Source organism: Medicago truncatula, chromosome 1 (assembly GCF_003473485.1).
Source record: "Medicago truncatula cultivar Jemalong A17 chromosome 1, MtrunA17r5.0-ANR, whole genome shotgun sequence".
NCBI lineage: Eukaryota > Viridiplantae > Streptophyta > Magnoliopsida > Fabales > Fabaceae > Medicago > Medicago truncatula.
The window spans coordinates 32,836,401-32,857,327 of record NC_053042.1 but is presented as its reverse complement, the minus strand read 5'-3'; the positions used below and the strand labels follow the sequence as shown (position 1 = coordinate 32,857,327).

The window sequence follows — 20,927 nt, the reverse complement described above, 5'->3', positions numbered from 1 at the left end:
GAACTGTTATTATTGGTATAGTTGAAAATAATAAAAAAAAAAAACAAAATCGAATTTTAATTACTGAATTGAACTGTTTCGAACTGAACCGAACTATTTCGAATGGGACTGAACTGTTTTGAACCGAACTGAACTGTTAGTAATAGTTCAGTTTTTTTTTTTGGTTCAGTTCAACAGTTCAGTTTAGTTTTTTTGCCCACCCCTAGTAGGGTGCATGCACATTGAAGGAGGACGTTGGGATGCATATCTAGTGAATGTAATAATATAGGGGAGGGGAAGTAACTTGCGAGGCTTGGGGAGGAGGATCTAATATCACATTGAAGGTGAGTCGGAGATGGTGAGACGAGTACGACGGAAGGGTTCAAGAGAGATGTGATCTAGTGTATGTGATTTATAATAAGATATGTGAGTTTGATTAATCTAATGACTCTTAATCGTTCTTCTTGTTGCTTTCTTAGTGAAAGAATTGTTGAAGCCTCACCCTAAGTTTTGACTTTTTTGTGTAAGATTAAAATCTAAACTATTAATATTTTTCTAAACAATGGTCGTGATTATTATTTTACATAATTTTTGTAAGAAATGAATAGTCGAATACTATAAAGAACTATTCCAAGCAAAAAATACTATAAACAATATATTTTGAAAACAAATATATATTTTTTGATATATATATTTAAGCCTAGAAAATATTATAGAAATTTCTAAAATTGCATGACACACATATGCAAAGTTCCAGATACGTATTGCCTAACAAACAATATTAAAAAAACTACTAAGTATCATGTGTACTATTGACCGCATTTCATAATTTTTTTTTTTATAGGAATTTATAGGGTACAAGTTAATATGATACATTTTTAAATATATTGATTGTAATGTATGCTAAAATTTTAGATTTTGCTATCAAATAGGTAACTAAATGTAAAAATTTAATTTTGAAAATTGTGCATTCATAATTTTAAAATTAAAAAAAAACTTATCTTTTTAATACAATGTTTAATTTTTAATTCTATTTTTAGATTCTTATCTTGTGTCCTTAGACACAAGTTAACATTTTTCAATTTTTTTTTTTATGTCCGGAATTCGAACTTCCGAACTTTGCATATATTAAACATTGTGTCTTTATGAGTCGAACTAAGTTCGTGGGGACAAAATTTTCCAAACTTTAAACAACCCTTTATATTTCTACACCTATAATTGTTAAACATTCATTCCACATCTAATTTTCCTTTTATTTTGTCATCCTATACATCACTTGACACTTTTTGTTTTATCTCTCTTATGGTATGGTAAAGATTGGATATAATTTTCCAAGTTTAAATTAGATGAATTGGTATTGGTTATTAAATGTTCGATGACTTGAACGTAGACACATTTGAGTCCAGGAACATAATAATCAATGGCTACACGGTGTGAAAATTGTTGATTACTAACATAAACAGTTCCCACTTTAATTTCAAAGTAAAACAAGCGTCATCGCTGACATGCGGTGGTGAAGCTGATCACTCACCAACCACGTCTATAAAAAGAAAAGGCTAGATAATTCACTCGAATCATATTATTTACATTAGATTAGATCAGACTCAGACTCTGTAAAGGAACAACATCAAATCAAATCAATGGCCACTATGTATGAAATAAAACTCTCTGTTTTTACAATTCACTTTTCTACCATTTTTGTTTCTAATAACTAACACTCTTCTTCTCTCTTTCTAATTACCAGTGGTGTCAAACCAGTTCTCCCTCCTCCGTTAACTTCAACTTCACAACCACCACCTCTTTTTGATGGAACCACCAGGTTTTTTTTCTTTCTCCTTCTTTGCTTCCAATTTCACATGCTCATCTTCTTTTCTTTTTTGTAGGTTGTACGTAAGTTATAGCTGCCCTTTTGCACAACGTACGTGGATCACTAGAAACTACAAGGTTCTTACCGTTCCTCTGACTAGTCCATGCTATTAAGATACAATTCAGATTTTCGTAGAATTACTTTTTCATTATTTATTTTAAGTACTGGTATTATTATTAATTGTGAATTGTTGAAACTGAACTACAGGGGCTACAAAACAATATCCATTTGGTTCCTATTGACCTTCAAAATAGGCCTGCTTGGTACAAGGAAAAAGTATATCCTGAAAATAAGGTTTGTAAATTGTAATTGGATGCTATGTTGCAATTGTGCTGACTTGAATTGACTGAGCTAATCTTTATCTTTCTGATGCTAATAGGTGCCATCTTTGGAGCACAATGGAAAGGTGTTGGGAGAAAGTCTTGATTTGATCAAATATATTGATGCTAACTTTGATGGACCACCTCTCTTTCCCAATGTAAGTAACAATTGCACATTAATTCTCTTTTTTGCCATCATACCCTCTAATCTCTTTTAGTAGTGTTAGGAATCCCACGTTCGATGGGTCGGATTAAATGAGTTTATAACATGGGAAAATCCTTACTTTACAAACTGTTAAGATGGTATTCTGTTATTTAGCCTTCAAGTATTGGGTCTTCTGTTATTGGGTCATGCTCTAGACGTTTGTTAAGATGAGTCTATTGGGCCATCAACTAGTGAGAGCGTGTGTTACGAGTCTTGCATTGCATGGGTTAAACCCTGAAAATGAGTTTATAAGAGGGGGGCAGTTCCCACCTTACAGGCAATGGACTATTGATGTTAAGCAAGGTTTTAAATCACAGTCGAATTGTGATCATTGATACTGTGAGGTCAATTAAGGTTGATGAGACCATGGTCAATTGTGATTACGTTGCAATTGCAACTACTGAAACCTAAACCTTTATGTGGTGCCCTAGCTCATGTTTGAAATTTGAAACCTTTTTTATTAAGAAAACTGATTTTTAGTATAATTTTTTTGTAGGATCCTGCCAAGAAAGAGTTTGCTGAGCAGTTGTTATCACATGTTGATACCTTCACCAAGGAACTGTTTGTTTCACTAAAAGGGGATACTGTGCAACAATCCAGTAAGATGATTAAGTCTATAAGTGGATGAAAGATTTATTTTCTTCTTTCAAATGTAAAATAGACCTTTAAATTGGTTATTCTGAATCAGGTCCTACTTTTGAATTCTTGGAGAATGCTCTTGGTAAATTTGATGATGGGCCATTCTTGCTTGGTCAACTCAGCTTGGTGAGTTTGAATCAAATGAATTGTCTTGGAAATTTTCATTTTCCTTTTAAATTTAGTATGCCTTTATGGTAGATTGCTACATCGTTTTTCATGATGCAGCTTTATCTTTCCCTTCATATAATCTGTAAATCCTCGTGCTGATCAGGTTGATATTGCTTATATTCCCTTTGTTGAAAGATTCCATATTGTTCTTGCTGAGGTTTTCAAACATGACATTACAGAAGGAAGGCCTAAACTTGCAACATGGATTGAGGTACACTCTTTAGAAGAACTACTTGTGTAGAATTTCTTACCTTGATTATGAGGATTGTACTAGTTTGTTTTCGTCTGTATGCATTTACCATAATCTTCAATCTAAACTAGAAGAAAATATCTCCATTAGCTTAGCAACTCTTAACAGATAAGATAATAATGCATTTGAAGAAAGAAGCAGAACTACAAACTTTTCGGTCATAAGAGAGATTCATCTGTGAATGAACATGTCATTTTTGTAGGAGCTGAACAAAATTGATGCTTATACACAGACAAGAGTGGATCCTCAAGAAATAGTTGATCTTTTCAAGAATCGTTTTCTGGTACTATATATTTGCTGTTACAATTCTCTCAGTATTGATTTTGAAGAACTGTGATTGGATTTAGAATTTTTCTTTGCTACTTAGTTGAAACCTGTGCATTTCTATTATGCAGCCTAAACAGTGAAAGTTGGATTGCAGCAGTCTTCCTCTGAGATATTCCAATAAAGCGTCGTTTGTATTAGTAGGATCAGGATGCATCGTCAGTCAAATATTGATGTGTTATATATAGATTGATGTCATAGTTATGTTGTTCCATTTTCTTGTTTGTTTGTTTGGTGCTGTAATAATGTTTATGTAGTACCTTGTGATCACTGATCAGATGGTATTATCCTACTTGAACTACATATGTTGATAATAATACTTAATAAACTTTGATACTTGTCTGCAATGATTTATTCTTGTGTTAAAATTAGGCTAAACTTCACTTTTCGCCCCCTAAGTTTCAAAATGTTGCGATTTTGGCCCCCTATTAAAAAAAATGGCAAAAGTGACCCCCTATGTTTAGGGAAATATGCTCTTTTGACCTCCTAACATAATATGCTTTTTGACCCCTTATCTTTACAAAAAGTGGCGATTATGGCCCCCTTTTTTGGGACATGTGGCGTCTTCTCAGCAATTTTTGGATGAAAGGGGTCAAAATTACTATTTTTTTAGGCTTAAATATGTAAGTCGTCCCTGTAATTTGGCGTGTTTTTTGTTTTTGTCCCTGTATCTTTTTTTGTTCTAAAACAACCCCTGTAAGTTAATAACCTTTTGATTTTCGTCCCTCCCGTCAACTTCCGTTACAAAAACGCACATGTGGCAAACGGAGGATGATGTGGCAGACGATGCTGGCATGGCAAACTTATTGATGAGTCACACAATGGGAAGGACCAAAACCAAAAAATGAAATTTGTAGAGGGACCAAAGCCAAAAAAACAAAATTCGTAAAGGGACCAATACCAAAAAGCGAGAAAAAAATAGCTTTCTTCATCTTCTTCCTTTCACCTCTTTTACATCTTCATCATTGTCTTCATAAATCATCAAAAAACCCAAGAAAAAATACTCAGAAAAGAGATAAAAAAAAAAAAAAACTCAAAATCATCATATCACTCTCAATAGACAACTTCTCACAAACCCAAACAAAACCCCCATTGACAATGATCAGATTGAAATCTCAACACTAAAATCCACAATGTTCATAGTCCCACTAAACTTTTATTGATAATATCAAAATCAAATTATAACAACAAAATCCTCATTGTGAATGCTCGAATTTCCAATATTGAAAAAATTCACAAAATTCTCAAATTGAAAAACCTAAAGAATGATGTTTTTTTTCATTACCAACTCTCGTCTCATCATTGATCTCGCATCTCTGCTGTTTCTTGGTCACTCCAAATACTTTCTTCGTCAATTCTTTGAACTCTAATCTCATCATTTTTGTTTCGAACATTTGGGTTGTGTTCTTTTTTTTCGGTTGATTTGGAAGATTGTTGTGTGAAATTGGATTATAAGAGAAAGGTTCAAGTTTGATATGAATATTCTTTTCATTTGAAGATCTAAAGGGATAATAAATAGAATTGAAAAATATGTTGGAATGTTGAATTGAGATAAGTTTTATTTTAAACGATTTTAAAGTGTGTGAAATTGGATTGCACGTTGAACAGTGGGTATATTGGTTTAATTTGATTTTGTTGTTTGTGAGAAGAAATAAAAGAGAAATTATCACATGAAGGTATAACTGAAGGTGTTGAATTGAGTTTGTTGTTGTTTTGAGTTGATGGATTTTTAGATTTTGAAGTGATGAATTTCTGTGTTTGTTTGATGATGATGAAGTTTATGAAGACAATGATAGTAATGAAGAAGAAGATGTCGGAAGAAGATGAAGAAATGTAATTAAATTTAAATTTTTCATCTTCTCGTTTTTTGGTTTTGGTCCCTCTACAAATTTTGTTTTTTGGTTTTGGTCTTGGAAATAGTCAAGTCCATCTACAAATTTCGTTTTTTGGTTTTGGTTTTGGTCCCTTTAAGAATTTTGTTTTTTTGGCTTTGGTCCTTCTACAAATTTCGTTTTTTGATTTTGATCCCTCTCACTGTGTGACTCATCAATAAGTTTGTCACGTCAGCATCGTCTGCCACGTCATCCTCCGTTTGCCACATGTGCGTTTTTGTAACGGAAGTTGACGGAAGGGACGAAAATCAAAAAGTTATTAACTTATAGGGGTTGTTTTAGAACAAAAAAAGATACAGGGATGAAAATCAAAAACACGCCAAATTACAGGGACAATTTATATATTTAAGCCTTTTTTTTTAATAGAGGGCCAAAATTACAACATTTTGAAACATAGAGGGCAAAAAGTACAGTTTAGCCTTAAAATTATACACATTTAACTTTTTCTACCCCACTGGTCCAAATATGGACCGTGTAAAGCAAAACATTTTAATTAACCAATATTGATTAACTAACCTAATTACATTTTTAAGCAAAGCAAAGTCTTGTTTGTATGACTGGAAAAAGGAAAATTGTTTGATCAGTTCGAATTCAGCTAAACCTGTTCTAGACTGACAAATTGAATGGACTGAGCCTCCTGATGGATTTTGAGTGCAATGGTGGTGCCTCTTTTGATCAAAATGATGGAAGAACATGCCTTGACATTGATAGATAATTAGCAAGTGTACCAATAACTATCGAAGTAGTAATAAATATTGTTCCACAAGGACTGTATTAATTCCAATTATAGCAAATACATTACTTAGTTTAGGATATGTAAAAGTTATTTTGGTTGCCCTAGGCAGATGATTTGAGTGTAACAAAAGAAAGTAAAAGTTGTTTGAAAGATGATTGGAAATGGATGATCAAGCCGATGAATCCCCTATTGTTTTATATGAGTAGTTTACCTCCCTTTATTTCTAATTACTATTCAATCTTTATGACAAATTAACTAAGTAGTTTTGATCAATCTCTTGACTCAAAACCCTTTCCTAAGTTATAATCTTTTAATCTCTTAAACCGATTGAATAACCGCGGAAACGATACAAGAACGTTAATTCATGAGTCATGATCCTCAATTTCCTATCTCTAGGTTCCTATGTTGAATCAAACAGAATTACTATTTCAGGATTAAAAGCTAGGGTTAATAGTCATTCAATTCCTAATATCAATAAATATAATTCCAAGACGCTAGGGTTAATAGTCATACAACACAATTATATGAAAAGCAATGAACACAAGTAATTCTGAATAAAGACTGAATAACATTAATAATAAAGAGAGTATCAACTACTGATTCATATATTACAAAAGGTTCATCATGGCTCAATTAAATTAAGAGTTTAGCTACTCATGGCTTAACAATTATAAGCATAAATAAGAGTGAACATACATAAATCCGGACCAACTATGAGTTGGTATGAGATTCAGGGCTAGTTCTTCGGTCTCCTGGTGTCTTCTATGCTCAAAATCGCAATCACAATCAGTACCCTAATCCTTGGCCGCAGCTGGCTTTAAATAGAAAGAATTTTAGGGTTTCAGAAGCCCACCATCGTGCCACGTTACGATCCAATCGTGGCACGATGACTTCATTAATCCTACGTGGCAGCAGACAAAATCCCTCATCGTGGCACGTTGCATATCGCTTCGTGCCACAAAATTTTCAGCGGTGAAACCTTGTCCCACGTTCTTCATATCGTGCCACGAAATATCCTCAACGTGGCACGATTCTTGACTCTTAGGAATTTTTCATCTTTTTCTCAACTTCTTCTCTTTGAGCTCCTATTCCTGTTTTGGCCTGATTTCACTATTATTTACAAGCAGTTGTCTCTCTTAATGCCATAAAAACGACATAAACATAGCTAAAAACTAGTGTTGATGCACAGTCATCAGGCATACAGCTGTAAAATGATATTGCAGAATTCATGCTTGCTGAGACTATTTGGCTCAACTCACAACTGTTATTTCTTGAGTGAAAAGTCACTGGCTTGCCTAAAAACTTAGCTTGACATCACCTTAATCGAAAAAATTAGACATGATTTATCCAGATTGAAATTGAATGCGGATAGAAAGAAATCTGTATCATCTCATCATTCAAAAGACCGAAATAAGTCATTGTGTATTAGATCTCATTACAGTTTTGTTGAGAACATAATTTGATCAAAATGGTTGTACTTGTTTTGGTGTTAATGTCGAGTATGCAAACCGTGGCAAAGTCATTTTATTATATAAAATGTACTAATGTAGTGCGTCTTTGATCTTGTTTTGGAAAAGATTCTTAAAAGGGAAAATTTTACTCCGATTTTTGAAGAAAAAAAAAACGATTACAAATTAAATTTAAAACCTTTTAGAGTTGTTTAAAAGAAGAATAAAAAAAGTCTCGTGAACATAGCTAAGTTGGTAGGAGGATGCATTATTATATGTAGGGGCTGAAGTTCGAACCCCAAACACCCCACTTATTCACCTTACGAGGTAAATTCTAGCAAGTAGGCTACCACGAAAAAAACAATGTCACTATTTGTATCTTGATAATGTGGGCCAGCTAACTCCCGACAGTCTCCAATCCTCATCTTTTTCCACAAGTGGCATGTGCAGATAATACTCCCTCCGTCCCAAAATACAAGCAAAAAAATCTCATATTTTTTGTCTCAAAATATAAGTAAAAAAGACAAACTTTTATGCTATTATTATGTTTTTTCAAACAAATCATCTTTTCCAATATAAAATTAAATGCAAATTGCATTCAATTTGTTCTTCTTTTTATTTTCTCCATAATTTTTAACCAATGAAAATTATTTTTACATCTTTCCATGAAACTTATTCCAAGAAGAACACAAAAAATTATACCTCAAATCACTAAGTGTTAGTTTTCTTAATAAGTGTGAATTAGTGTTTTTTCTTATAAATTAGGGCGGAGGGAGTACTTTAGTTTCAAAGTTTCTGACTATTTTCCAAAACAACGACATCTATAAATATTTGGTTTGAACCTAGACTACATTCTGATTCATATTACTCCTTAGCTTCTAACCATCAGACAAAATTATCAAATCAAAATGGCCTCTATGTATGAATCAAAAACTCTTTCATTCTCTCAATTCTCTTTTGTACCATTTTGTTTCAACTTTATCTCTATCTAACTAACACTCTTCTTCTCTCTTTGTAATTAGCAGCGGCGTGCAACCCCCGCTAAATTCAACTTCAGAACAACCTCCTCTTTTTGATGGAACCACCAGGTTGGCTTTTTCTCCTACTCCTGATTTCATCTTATTTTATTTTATGTTAGACCATCAACTAGTAAATTAAGATTAAAGAAAATGTAAATCACAAACAATGAAACTGAACACTATCGTTCCTCTGCGATCATAGAACAGCTATAGTTTTGTATATTATTCGAGCGAATTACAGTTATAGAGTGTGTTGCAAGACATATATTATATTATATATATACTAATACTAAGGTCCTGATTACATTACATTGCAACGCTGTGCTAGCCCCTCTTTTGTGTCTATATATGAGTCATACTCAACATGTTTTCTTATATTATATATGCTTTTGCTTGGAATTTGGCATGTACATGTTTTCTTATATTTTTTATTTATTAATTTATTTTTTTAGGTTGTACACAAGTTATAGTTGCCCTTATGCTCAACGTGTATGGATCACTAGGAACTACAAGGTTCTTTCTTCATATCCTGTGTTATTTATTTAAATATTCCATGGCTAATCCATTTCATTGACTTATTTGATTGCATAAAATGTCTATTTCTTTAGATTTTAGGCAAAATTTCATTAACTTAATTTCAGATAACGATTTCGTCCTTTATCTTTTTTCAAGTGATTTTTGTCCGTTTAAATTTGATTTTCAACCATCAAATCTAAAATTCATATAAAACATGAGTGAAGGACTATAGATTTGAACAATAAGAACTCATATCGAAATAAAATCATAGATTTGATTGAATCTTAAAAATTCATATGCAAATTGATCAAAAGAACGAAAATGACTTGAAAATAATATATAGGACGGAATCGTTATCTGAAATTAAGTTAAGGGACAACAAATGTAGCTTTGCCTTGATTATATTATATTTAGTCTTTGTCAATACTGTTTTTTAATTCTATTTTTCGAAATTGAACTACAGGGGTTGCAAGACAAGATCGAATTGGTACCTATCGACCTTTCAAACAAGCCTGCTTGGTACAAGGAAAAAGTATATCCTGAAGGCAAGGTTTGTACATTGTAACTGAGGACATTAAATTGGATACTAAATTGCAATGGTGGTGACTTAAATTGACTGAGCTAATATCTTTATCTTCCTGATACTAATAGGTTCCATCTTTGAAGCACAATGGCAAGGTATTGGGAGAAAGTCTTGATTTGATCAAATATGTAGATGCTAACTTTGAAGGAACACCTTTGTTTCCCAATGTAAGTAATTAGAATTAGAATTGCACATTAAATTCTCTTTTTGTCCATCATCATGGCCTGTCATCTATTTTTAGTACTTAGAATGAACTAATGATGTTAACCAAGGTTTTGAGACCACGATCAATTGTGATCATGCTGCGGCTGCTAAAACACCAGATATCTTGTCGGTTTACTTTTTAACATTTTCAATTTTTACTTTGTATATCATGGCTTGGATAACATTTAGTTATGTATTTTTGTTTTTATTTGTGACAAAAAAACATCAAATGTAAATGGACCCTTAACCTTTATTGTGTGCCTCAGCTCACGAATGAAAACTTTTTTTATATAATAAAATTGATTTTTAGTATAAATTTTTGTAGCATCATCCTGCCAAGAAAGAGTTCGGTGAGCAGTTGTTATCCCATGTTGATACATTCACCCAAGACACTGTCAAGTCAGTAAAAGGGATACTGTGAAACTGTTATGATTTTGTAAAGTTGCAGAGGAAAAGATTAAAGGTGGTTGCTAGAACAAGTGGAAGAAGAGTAAAATTCTTATTAATTCAAACGTACAAATAGAAAAGTACAGAATAGAAAATAACTGCCCACTAATATCATGTTCCTATAAGTTAGGCCACGATAGAATACTAGAATTAAACTGATTGCTGAAAACAAGGAGGAAATAAAACTGAACTAGAAATTAGGAGAACATATTTAAAATATTCAAAACAGAATTAAAATGAACTCAGCAAACGTGGCAGCAGTTCTAAACACAATAGTTAACACTCCTCCTTGCTTTAGATACTGCAGACACCAAGTTTAGTTCTTAGGTCTTCAAACTTGCTAGCTGGTAAAGGTTTAGTAAAAATGTCTGCTATCTGCTCTTCAGTTTTGCAGTAAACAAGTGCTACAACATTATCCTTCTGTACCTCCCTCACAAAAAACAGCTTGATGTTGAAATGTTTAGTTTTTCCATGAAAAACCGGATTATGGGAAATAGCTATTGCAGCTTGATTATCAACAAAGATCTTAGTGTCTTCTTTCTGCTCAAGATGAAGATCACTCAATATCTTCCTCAACCATAGAGCTTGATTTACAGCAGCAGTAGCAGCAACAAATTCCGCTTCAGCAGTTGATTGAGCCACTGTTTCTTGTTTTTTTGAACTCCATGAAAAAACTCCTGATCCAAAGCTAAAACAGTACCTCGAGGTACTTTTCATATCATCAATGGATCCTGCCCAGTCACTGTCAGAGAACCCAAACAGCTTATATTCCTTGCTTTTCCTGAACTTGATGCCAAAGTTGATTGTGCCTTTGATGTATCTAACCACCCTCTTAGCAGCCTTCAAATGAATTTCGCTTGCACAGTGCATGAACCGAGATAAGATACTCACAGCATTCAAGATGTCTGGTCTTGTTGCTGTAAGATACATAAGGCACCCAATCAGACTTCTAAAGTAGGCCTCGTCTACTTTTTCAGTTTCATCTTCTTTACTCAACTTCTCCTTTTGATTCATAGGAGTGCTTACTGACTTGCAATCTTCCATACGAAATTTTTTCAGAATTTCCCTTGCATATTTCTTTTGACAAATGAAAACTTCATCTTGACTTTGCTTAATCTCCATTCCGAGAAAAAAAGTCATCAGCCCAAGATCTGTCATCTCAAATACTTTTGTCATTTCCATCTTGAATTCATCAATCAAGGTTGCATTATTTCCAGTGACAAAAAGATCATCAACATAAAGAGATATAACAAGAATATCAACCTCACATTGCTTAATGTAAAGAGTGGATTCTGATAGACTTTTAACAAAGCCTAAACTCAACAGATGATTATCTACTCTGCTGTACCAGGCTCTTGGAGCTTGCTTCAGTCCATAGAGAGCTTTCTTGAGGAGATAAACCTTGTCTTCTTCCCCTTTCTTCATGAAGCCTTCGGGTTGTTCAACGTAGATTTCTTCTTGCAAGAAACCATTTAGAAATGTTGATTTAACATCTAATTGGTACACTTTCCAACCCATTTGTATTGCAACAGCAAGCAATAACCTGATAGTATCTAGCCTGGCAACTGGTGCAAACGTGTCTGAGTAGTCTACTCCAAAAATCTGAGCATAGCCTTTAACCACCAGCCTCGCCTTATGCTTGTTGATGGAGCCATCAGCATTTAGCTTGGTTCGAAACACCCACTTCACACCAATGATTTTTCTGTCTTGAGGTCTATCAACAAGTTGCCATGTATTATTTTTCTCTATCATGTGCAGCTCCTCCTTCATTGCAACCATCCATTTTCAATCAAGTTTTGCTTCATTGAAATTAGCAGGCTCACAAACAGCAATGTTGCATCTTTCATAAACATCAGAAAGTAATCTAGTTCCTCTGATTGGAATGTCATCCACCATCTCATTTTTCCAATCTTCTTCACTAGTCTGCCTCTCAACATTTTTAATCTGATTTGAAGCTTGATTTGACACTTTTAAAGTATCCCAGACCCATTCTTCATTTTCCACAAAGTGCACGTCTCTGCTTATGACAATATTTCCCGTTTCTGGTTGAAAAACTTTGTAAGCTTTGGATATTGTGCTATAACCGATGAAGATGCCTTGTACTGCCTTCTTGTCAAGCTTATCACGCTTAACTTGAGGAACATAGGTGAAGCACAAACAACCAAATACTTTAAGAAAGTTTAAAGAAGGTTTGTATCCATACCAAGCTTCAAATGGTGTCTGATTCTTTACTGCAGTTGTGGGAAGCCTGTTTTGAAGAAAAACTGATGTATTTGCCGCTTCAGCCCAGAACTTTTTTGGTAAGTTCTTCTCATGCAACATGCATCTGGTCATCTCCATTATGTATCTATTTCTTCTTTCACTAACTCCATTTTGCTGTGGAGTGTAGGGAGCGGTAAATTGGTGTTTTATAACTGCTTCTTCGCAAAATGAATTAAATTCTCCAGATGTGTATTCTTTTCCATTATCAGACCTTAGAACTTGAATGTTGCAGCCACTTTCATTTTCCATCAGTTTCTTGAACTTCAAAAACACTCCAGCAACTTCTGACTTGAATTTTAAGAAAAAAATCCAGCAAAATCTTGTAAAATCATCAATGAAGACAATATAGTAAAGGCTACTGTTGAGAGACAGTGTTCTATGTGGTCCACATAAATCAGTATGAATTAACTGAAGCTTTTGTGTTGCTCTCCAAGCTGATTTTGGAAATGATTGTCTGTGTTGCTTTCCATATTGACATGCTTGGCAGTGAGGAAGAGTATCTTCTAACATAGGTAAATCCCTCACTAATTTCTTTGATTGAAGCAGTAGTAATCCTTGATGGTGATAATGACCAAGCCTCTTGTGCCACATCTCTGTGACACTTTCTTTGACAGTAAATGCAGATTGCTTCTCCTCTAATGGATTAAGTGTGAAGCTCTTTCCCCTCATCTTGACCTTGAACATCTCTTGGCCAGAAGCATCTTTTATCAGGCAGTGTTTGTCTTCAAAGTGTACCTTGAAACCTTTCTCTAACAATTGACCAACACTTAACAAATTTTGGTCAATTTCTGGAACATAGAGAACATCAGAGATAAGTTTTGTACCCAAACAACTTACAATTGCAATGGTGCCTTTTCCCTTTACAGCAATATTTTATCCATTGCCAATTCTGACTTTTGAGGTCTTTGAACTCCTTAATTCCTTGAAAATTTCTTTGTCAAATGTCATATGATTAGTGCAGCCACTATCAATTAACCAACTGTCACTTGAATCACTGCCTGAAAAGCAAGTAGCAACAAATAGTCGGTCCTCCTCATCCTCCTCTTGATCAGCAACTTGAGCATCTGCTTCTTGCTCCTTAAATTCAGTTCTGCAAATTACAGCTTCATGACCAATTTGGTTACACTTGCTGCATTTTGCATTAGGTCGCCTCCAACATCTAAAAGGAGGATGACCCATTTTGTTACGGTGTTGGCATGGAGGATAATTACCCTTTGAACTTACGATCTTGTTCTTATTGTTGCTTGTTGTAGCATCATCACTTGCACTAAAATTCTTCTTGTTCTTTTTCTTCCACATTTTCTCTCTGTCTTGATACTTGACTGAAAGTGCTCCTTCAACAACTCCTTCTTGCCTCATGGCCCTTCGTTGCTCTTGTGCTTGCAGGGCATGAATGACTTCTGCCAAAGTGATCTTACAAAGATCCTTTGTGTTCTCCAAAGAGGCTAGAGATGCCTCATACCTTTCAGGCACTGTAACCAAGATTTTTTCTACAATTCTGGAATCAGCAAATCCAGTGCCGAGTAGTCTAACCTTGTTTGCAATAGAAAGTAATTTGTCAGAGTATTCTTTTATTGTCTCTGACTCCTTCATTTTCTGCAACTCAAATTCTCTCATCAGATTCAGCACTTGCATGCTTCGAATTCTCTCATCCCCTGCATATTCTTCCTTCAAATAGTCCCAGATTGCTTTTGGTGTTTTGAGGGTCATGATTCTAGTGAAAACTGTTTCTGAAACACCAGCAAAAAGACATGATTTTGCCTTTGCCTTCTTTGTTTTTTTCTCCTTGTGAAACTTCAACTGAGCCATAGTTGGATTATTTGGCAGCGGAGGAACTTCATAATCCTCTTCTATGGCTTCCCAAACGTCCAAAGCTTCTAGGTAAGCCTCCATTTTGACAGCCCAAATGTCATAGTTGTTCCCATCAAAGAGAGGAGGAGCAACTTTTGAAAAACCTGACTCATCATCCATTTCACAGGCCCCTCAAGAAGAGAGCTCTAGATACCAATTTGTTATGATTTTGTAAAGTTGCAGAGGAAAAGATTAAAGGTGGTTGCTAGAACAAGTGGAAGAAGAGTAAAATTCTTATTCAATTCAAACGTACAAATAGAAAAGTACAGAATAGAAAATAACTGCCCACTAATATCATGTTCCTATAAGTTAGGCCACGATAGAATACTAGAATTAAACTGATTGCTGAAAACAAGGAGGAAATAAAACTGAACTAGAAATTAGGAGAACATATTTAAAATATTCAAAACAGAATTAAAATGAACTCAGCAAACGTGGCAGCAGTTCTAAACACAATAGTTAACAGAAACAAACCGGTAAGATTATTTAAGTTTATAAATGAAGGAAAGTGTGTTATCTTTTTTAAAAATATAAAATAGATTTTTAAAATGGTTATTTTGAATCAGGTCCTGCTTCTGATTTCTTGGAGAATGCTCTTGGTAAATTTGATGACGGGCCATTCTTTCTTGGTCAATTCAGTCTGGTGAGTTTAAATCAAATCTATAATCTTAGAAACTTTTTCTATTTTCTTTGAAATTTGCTGCCTTTCAGGGAGATTGCAATAATGTTCTCATGATGCATCTGATATAATTTGTAAATGCTTGTGGTGATCAGGTGGATATTGCCTACATTCCATTTGTTGAAAGATTTCATATTGTTCTTGCCGAGGTGTTCAAGCATGACATCACAGAAGGAAGGCCTAAACTTGCAACATGGATTGAGGTATAGAAGAATCAATTGTGTAAAATTCCCTACGTCCAAGAGGTGTCAGCTCTTGGTAAGAGCTTGATTTCGTAACCTCAAGGGGCATGATTCAAATCCAACCTAGGAAAGTTATAAAATGACTATTAGGGATGCATCATTAGTTTGCTTTCATTTGTATGTATTCACCATAATCTTTAATCCAAAGTAGAAGAAAATTAATCCATTTGCTTAACAAGTATTGGCAGATAATGATGCATTTGAAAAGAAGCAGAACTAACTAAACTAACTACTAACTCTGCAGACATAAGAGAGATTCATTTTTTGTTAATGAAAATGTTTTTTTTGTAGGAGTTGAACAAGATTGGTGCTTATACACAGACAAGAGTGGATCCTCAAATAATTGTTGATAAATTCAAGGAGCGTCATATGGTATTAAATTCGTTCTTATGAATCTCTTCATCACTATTGATTTTGAAGAATTCTGATTTGATTCTGATTTTTCTCTTTGCTACTTGGTTGAAACTTGTACATTTCTATTGTGCAGCCTCAACAGTGAAAGTTGAACTGCAGCAGACTTCCTCTGAGATATTCCTATAAAGCATCGTTTGGTTTAGTAGGATGCGTATTCAGTCAAATATATAGGTTGATGTCATTGTTATGTTTCACTTTCTTGTTTGTTTGGTGTTGTGCTAATGTTGCTGTACCAGCTTGTGATCACTGATCAAAATACGGTATTATCCTACTTGTAACTGTATAGTATGTTAATAATATTTAATAAAATTTGAAACTTGTGTCATCAATGATTTGTTATTGTGTTAAAATTATATACGTTGGTCGTGTTGAAAGCTGGGAATTCCAAATAAATATACTCTATAATAATATGTATTCCTTCCATATTTATAATATATTGTTCACATCTCCAAACTAGGAACCATTCATAAGTCTAACCAAAATATTAATCATGTAGAACTTTAGATCAACTGCAAGGGATATAATAGGCGCGTCCCTATATTTTTAGATGGACATGTTAAAAAACTTACATGTTATTGACTTGGAAGTCACAACATGTGTGAGTACTACTATAATCTATAGGCTTCTCTGGTCCATATAGAAGGTGGAAATAACATGTGTTAGTCATGATCTTGCATGCTTCCTCGTTAAGTTTTTTCATATTCCTACCTATATCCAGGTATTGTACTGCCTCCAGCAGCTATTCATAGAGATTTCTTCATTGGTCTTGGCAGTTTTATGACATGTATGAGAGAACTCTAAACTAACAATTCGTAATAATAATAGCTCTTATTAGTAGATTTACTCATCATCATATAGAAAGAACATTCATCCATGCACTTAACAACGAGCCTCTTCTCTCTTATCAGAAGTCACCTGAATTTCTAAACTTCCTTTCTGTTTTCCTTCTTTATCATGGAAGAATTCCAGCTTGAAAATGCAAATATTTGGTATGTGGGTCAATGGTCCACAAAATATTAAATTAATTTGTTGATGAGCTACTCAGATCTTCATGTGTTGCCCATGCATTACACTACAACAAGGGCAGACGCACACCTACTTAAACAGAGAAGAAAAAAGGTGTTCACCCTTTTTCGTGGCACCGCGCCATGGCCCATGGTTATGACTCATTTGCCGCAACAAACTAGACAATAAAATTTGAAGGTTTTGCGGATAAAAATGAACAAAAGTTTTCATATTAAAGGAATTAAGGGAAATATTGTGTGTTTTTGGGAGACTATTTAATTTTGTGAAAGTCAATGAAGCAACCAATAGTGGCTCATTCATCAACAAAAGCAAAGTACATGTATCAAGCTTCTTTAACCTCTGAATTGTTATGGCTAAAACAACTATTGAAGAACTTTGAAATCAAATCGCCATCAATGGTATTCTGTGACATCATTTCAACTATCTACCTAACCTCTAACCCAACTACTCATGACATATCAAAACATATAGACATTGATTATCATTTCATTAGAGAACGTGTGGTGGAATCACGATTAATCAAGTTAAATCATGTTTCATCAAGGCACCAGCTAACTTATCCTTATTCTATTTTACTCTCCTTGAACTACCCCATTCCTCACTTTAAGCTAGTTGGTTAAGTTTGATTGTTGTATGATTAAAGTGATTACTTTTCAGTTTCGTCTGTTAAAGTCAATTTGACTATAATTACTTTGACTAAGTCAGTTTATTATTTCAAAGGAATGGCCATATGTAAGTTTTTTCTTTCTTTCTAATCCACCGTGTTTAAAATCTTTGATTCCAATAGGCACCCCAAGATATCTACGACTTAGGCCATTCGAGTCCATTATGAATGACTTCATAAATCAAACTGTAGTTCTTTTCCCGCAGAAAAGTCATATTGTCAATTCTTCCATTACAGAATGTTGGTATATATAAGATTGTTAGTATGACATTTTATTATTCATTGTATTGAAAATTCTTCAAAGTATGAATACTATTCAATAATTTCTTTCTCCTTCACCATAGAAGTGTTCTATCTTCAATTATGTCGTTCACACTTTAATTTCAAAATTTCTAGACTAACATGCATACATGACAATTATTTATTGACCCAAAACAACCACCGTCATCGCTGACAACATCACGTACGGTGCTAATCAATGACATCCATCTATAAATACAAATCTAATTCGTTTGAATGATTTGCATTTGGATTCATATTCATATTGGAGTACTATTTTCTAACCATTAGACAAGACAATCAAATCAATGGCCACTGTGTATGAAGGACAAACTCTTTATTTACTTAATCATTTTCTGTTACATTTTTTGTTAAAACACTGAAGAATATTTTTCTTTTTCTCTAAAACTCTTCTGTATTTGCAACTGATTAATCAGAGGCATGCAACAAGTTCGTCCTCCAACGTTAACTTCAACTTCGGAACAACCACCTCTTTTTGATGGAACCACTAGGTTGGTTCCTTCTCCTACTCCTACCTTGGTCTTATTGAATTTGCATGCCCGTGTTCTTATTTTATGTATATTTTTTAGGTTGTATACCAGTTATAGTTGCCCCTTTGCACAACGTGTATGGATCACTAGGAACTACAAGGTTGTTACTTCCTTCTGTTTTATTTATTTATTTCACTATATTAATTCCAAGGCTATTCCATTTCAGATTTTTTGTTATTTTATATTTGAGTCCTGCATAAAGTGTCTATTTCTTATGATTTGTCTATCACAATTTTTTAATTCTGTCTGTTGAATTTATCAAAATAAAAAGTCCGTTTGTTGATATTGAACTACAGGGACTACAAGACCAAATCCAACTGGTTCCTTTTGACCTTCAAAACAGACCTGCTTGGTATAAGGAAAAAGTATACCCTGAAAATAAGGTTTATGATTTTGTTATTATAATTTATAACTTAATTATTATTGGATGCTAGGTTGCAATGGTGTTGACTTGAATTGACTGAGCTAATTTTTCCCTTCCTCATATTAATTAATATTAATAGGTGCCATCTTTGGAGCACAATGGAAAGGTATTGGGAGAAAGTCTTGATTTGATCAAATATGTTGATGCTAATTTTGAAGGAACACCTTTATTTCCCAATGTAAGTAACATTTGCACATTACATACTCTTTTTGTCCATCATCATGGCTCTCTTATCTTTTTAGGCTATGTTTAGATTGATTTGTATGAGTTTATCTACTTATATAAGCACTTGTGAGTTGTGAGACTGCTGTTTGTTAGATCTTATGACTTGTTTATAAGTTGTTTTCATCTTATTTTCATAACTTCTTCATGCTAGCTTATGAAAACAATGTATAGTTGATATTAAAATAGTTTGACTTTATTTATCTTTTATTCTGAAATTGCTTATACATAAGCATTTATGTTATAAGCGTTTGATTGAACTATTTATCCAAGCATAACCTTAATAGTTAGAATAAACTAATGATGTTGGACAAAGTTTTAAATCACAGTCATATTGTGATCCTTGATATTGTGAGGTCAATTAAGGCTAATGAGACTACGGTCTATTGTGAATTGTGATGCCATTGTGGAATCAGAAACACATTAGAAACCTTAACCTCACCATCATGTTGTGCCCCAGCTCATGCTTGAAATTTATTTATTTTTAATAAAATTGACTATTAGTGTAAATTTTTTCTAGGATCCTGCCAAGAAAGAGCTCGGTGAGTAGTTGCTATCCCATGTTGATACATTCACCAGAGACTTTTTCAATTCATTAAAAGAGGATACCGTGCATCAATCCGGTATGATGTTTATGCTTATAAATGGAGGAGAGTATCTCCTTTTTTCAATTATAAAATAGACCTTAAAATTAGTTATTTTGAATCAGGTCCTGCTATTGAATTCTTGGAGAATGCTCTTGGAAAATTTGATGATGGGCCATTCTTGCTTGGTCAATTCAGTTTGGTGAGTTTAAATCAAATCAATGATCTTGGAAATTTTTCGTTTTCCTCTGAAATTTGCTGTTTCAGGTAGACTGATATAATGTTCTTCATGATGCATCTGATAATATTAATATTAATGACGTAAGTTTTCCCTTCATATAATTTGTAAATGCGTGTATTGATCAGGTTGATATTGCCTACATTCCTTTTGTTGAAAGATTCGATGTTGTCCTTGCTGAGGTGTTCAAGCACAACATCACCGAAGGAAAGCCTAAACTTGCAACATGGATTGAGGTACATTACAAGAAGCACTTGTGTAGAATTTCTTACTTCGTTTATGAGAATTGTACTACTTTGCTTTCATTTATATGTATTCATCAATCATCAATGTAATACATAATCTTCAATTTATAAGTAATGACAGATAACAGATGGTTCCATTGAAAAGAAGCAAAACTACTCATTGTTCAGACATATAAGAGATTGATTTGTGAATGAAAATGTTTCTTTTGTAGGAGTTGAACAAGATTGATGCTTATACTCAGACAAGAGTGGATCCTCATGAAATAGTCGATCTTTTCAAGAAACGTTTTCAGGTATTATAGTTGATCTTTCACTACTGATTTTGAAGAATTGTTGTTAGATTCTGAGCTTTCTCTATGCTACTTGGTTGAAACTTGTACAATTTTACTTTGCAGCCTCAACAGTGATAGTTGAATTGAAGCAAGCTTCCTATAAGACTATTTTGGGATGCATCTTAGGTCAATTAATATTGGTGTGTTAAATTATAGTGCTGATGTAATAGTTATATCCCATTTTCCAGTTTGTTTGTTGTTGTAATAATGTTTATGTACCAGCTTGTGATCGCTAACCAAATGTTATTACCCTTGAACTATATGTATATGATAACTGCCTAGAAGATGAGGACTATTTTATATACTTTAATCAAGTG

General features: G+C 33.7%; 2 protein-coding genes and 1 pseudogene across 4 annotated transcripts; all 3 read left to right on the top strand.

Moving 5' to 3' along the window:
- The first annotated feature begins 1,395 nt into the window (after positions 1-1,395).
- Positions 1,396-16,374, top strand: LOC25484065 (glutathione S-transferase L3). Of its 3 annotated transcripts, none has more exons than XM_039827708.1 (12): positions 1,396-1,630; positions 1,724-1,798; positions 1,863-1,923; positions 2,054-2,140; positions 2,226-2,324; positions 2,868-2,970; positions 3,060-3,136; positions 3,282-3,389; positions 3,631-3,711; positions 15,569-15,592; positions 15,923-16,003; positions 16,119-16,374. In XM_039827708.1, exons 1-12 carry the CDS (start codon positions 1,620-1,622, stop codon positions 16,128-16,130), a joined length of 819 nt encoding a protein of 272 aa, XP_039683642.1. In that variant the 5' UTR covers positions 1,396-1,619; the 3' UTR covers positions 16,131-16,374. The 3 variants fall into 3 exon arrangements, 2 of the variants coding, with proteins under 2 accessions (XP_039683642.1, XP_013468274.1); XR_005643054.1 differs by having other exon boundaries at positions 1,402-1,630; positions 15,569-15,647; XM_013612820.3 differs by lacking the exons at positions 15,569-15,592; positions 15,923-16,003; positions 16,119-16,374 and adding an exon at positions 3,824-4,099 and having other exon boundaries at positions 1,412-1,630.
- On the top strand, positions 8,825-10,594 carry LOC25484064 (glutathione S-transferase L3; the record flags this gene model as incomplete). The annotated part of the gene is made up of 5 exons (XM_039834115.1): positions 8,825-8,916; positions 9,300-9,360; positions 9,827-9,913; positions 10,015-10,113; positions 10,476-10,594. Coding segments are annotated over 5 exons (435 nt in total), but the record flags the coding sequence as incomplete, so codon positions are not given.
- Positions 16,375-18,251: 1,877 nt separating the features above from the next.
- Positions 18,252-20,927, top strand: LOC112417496 (glutathione S-transferase L3-like; annotated as a pseudogene).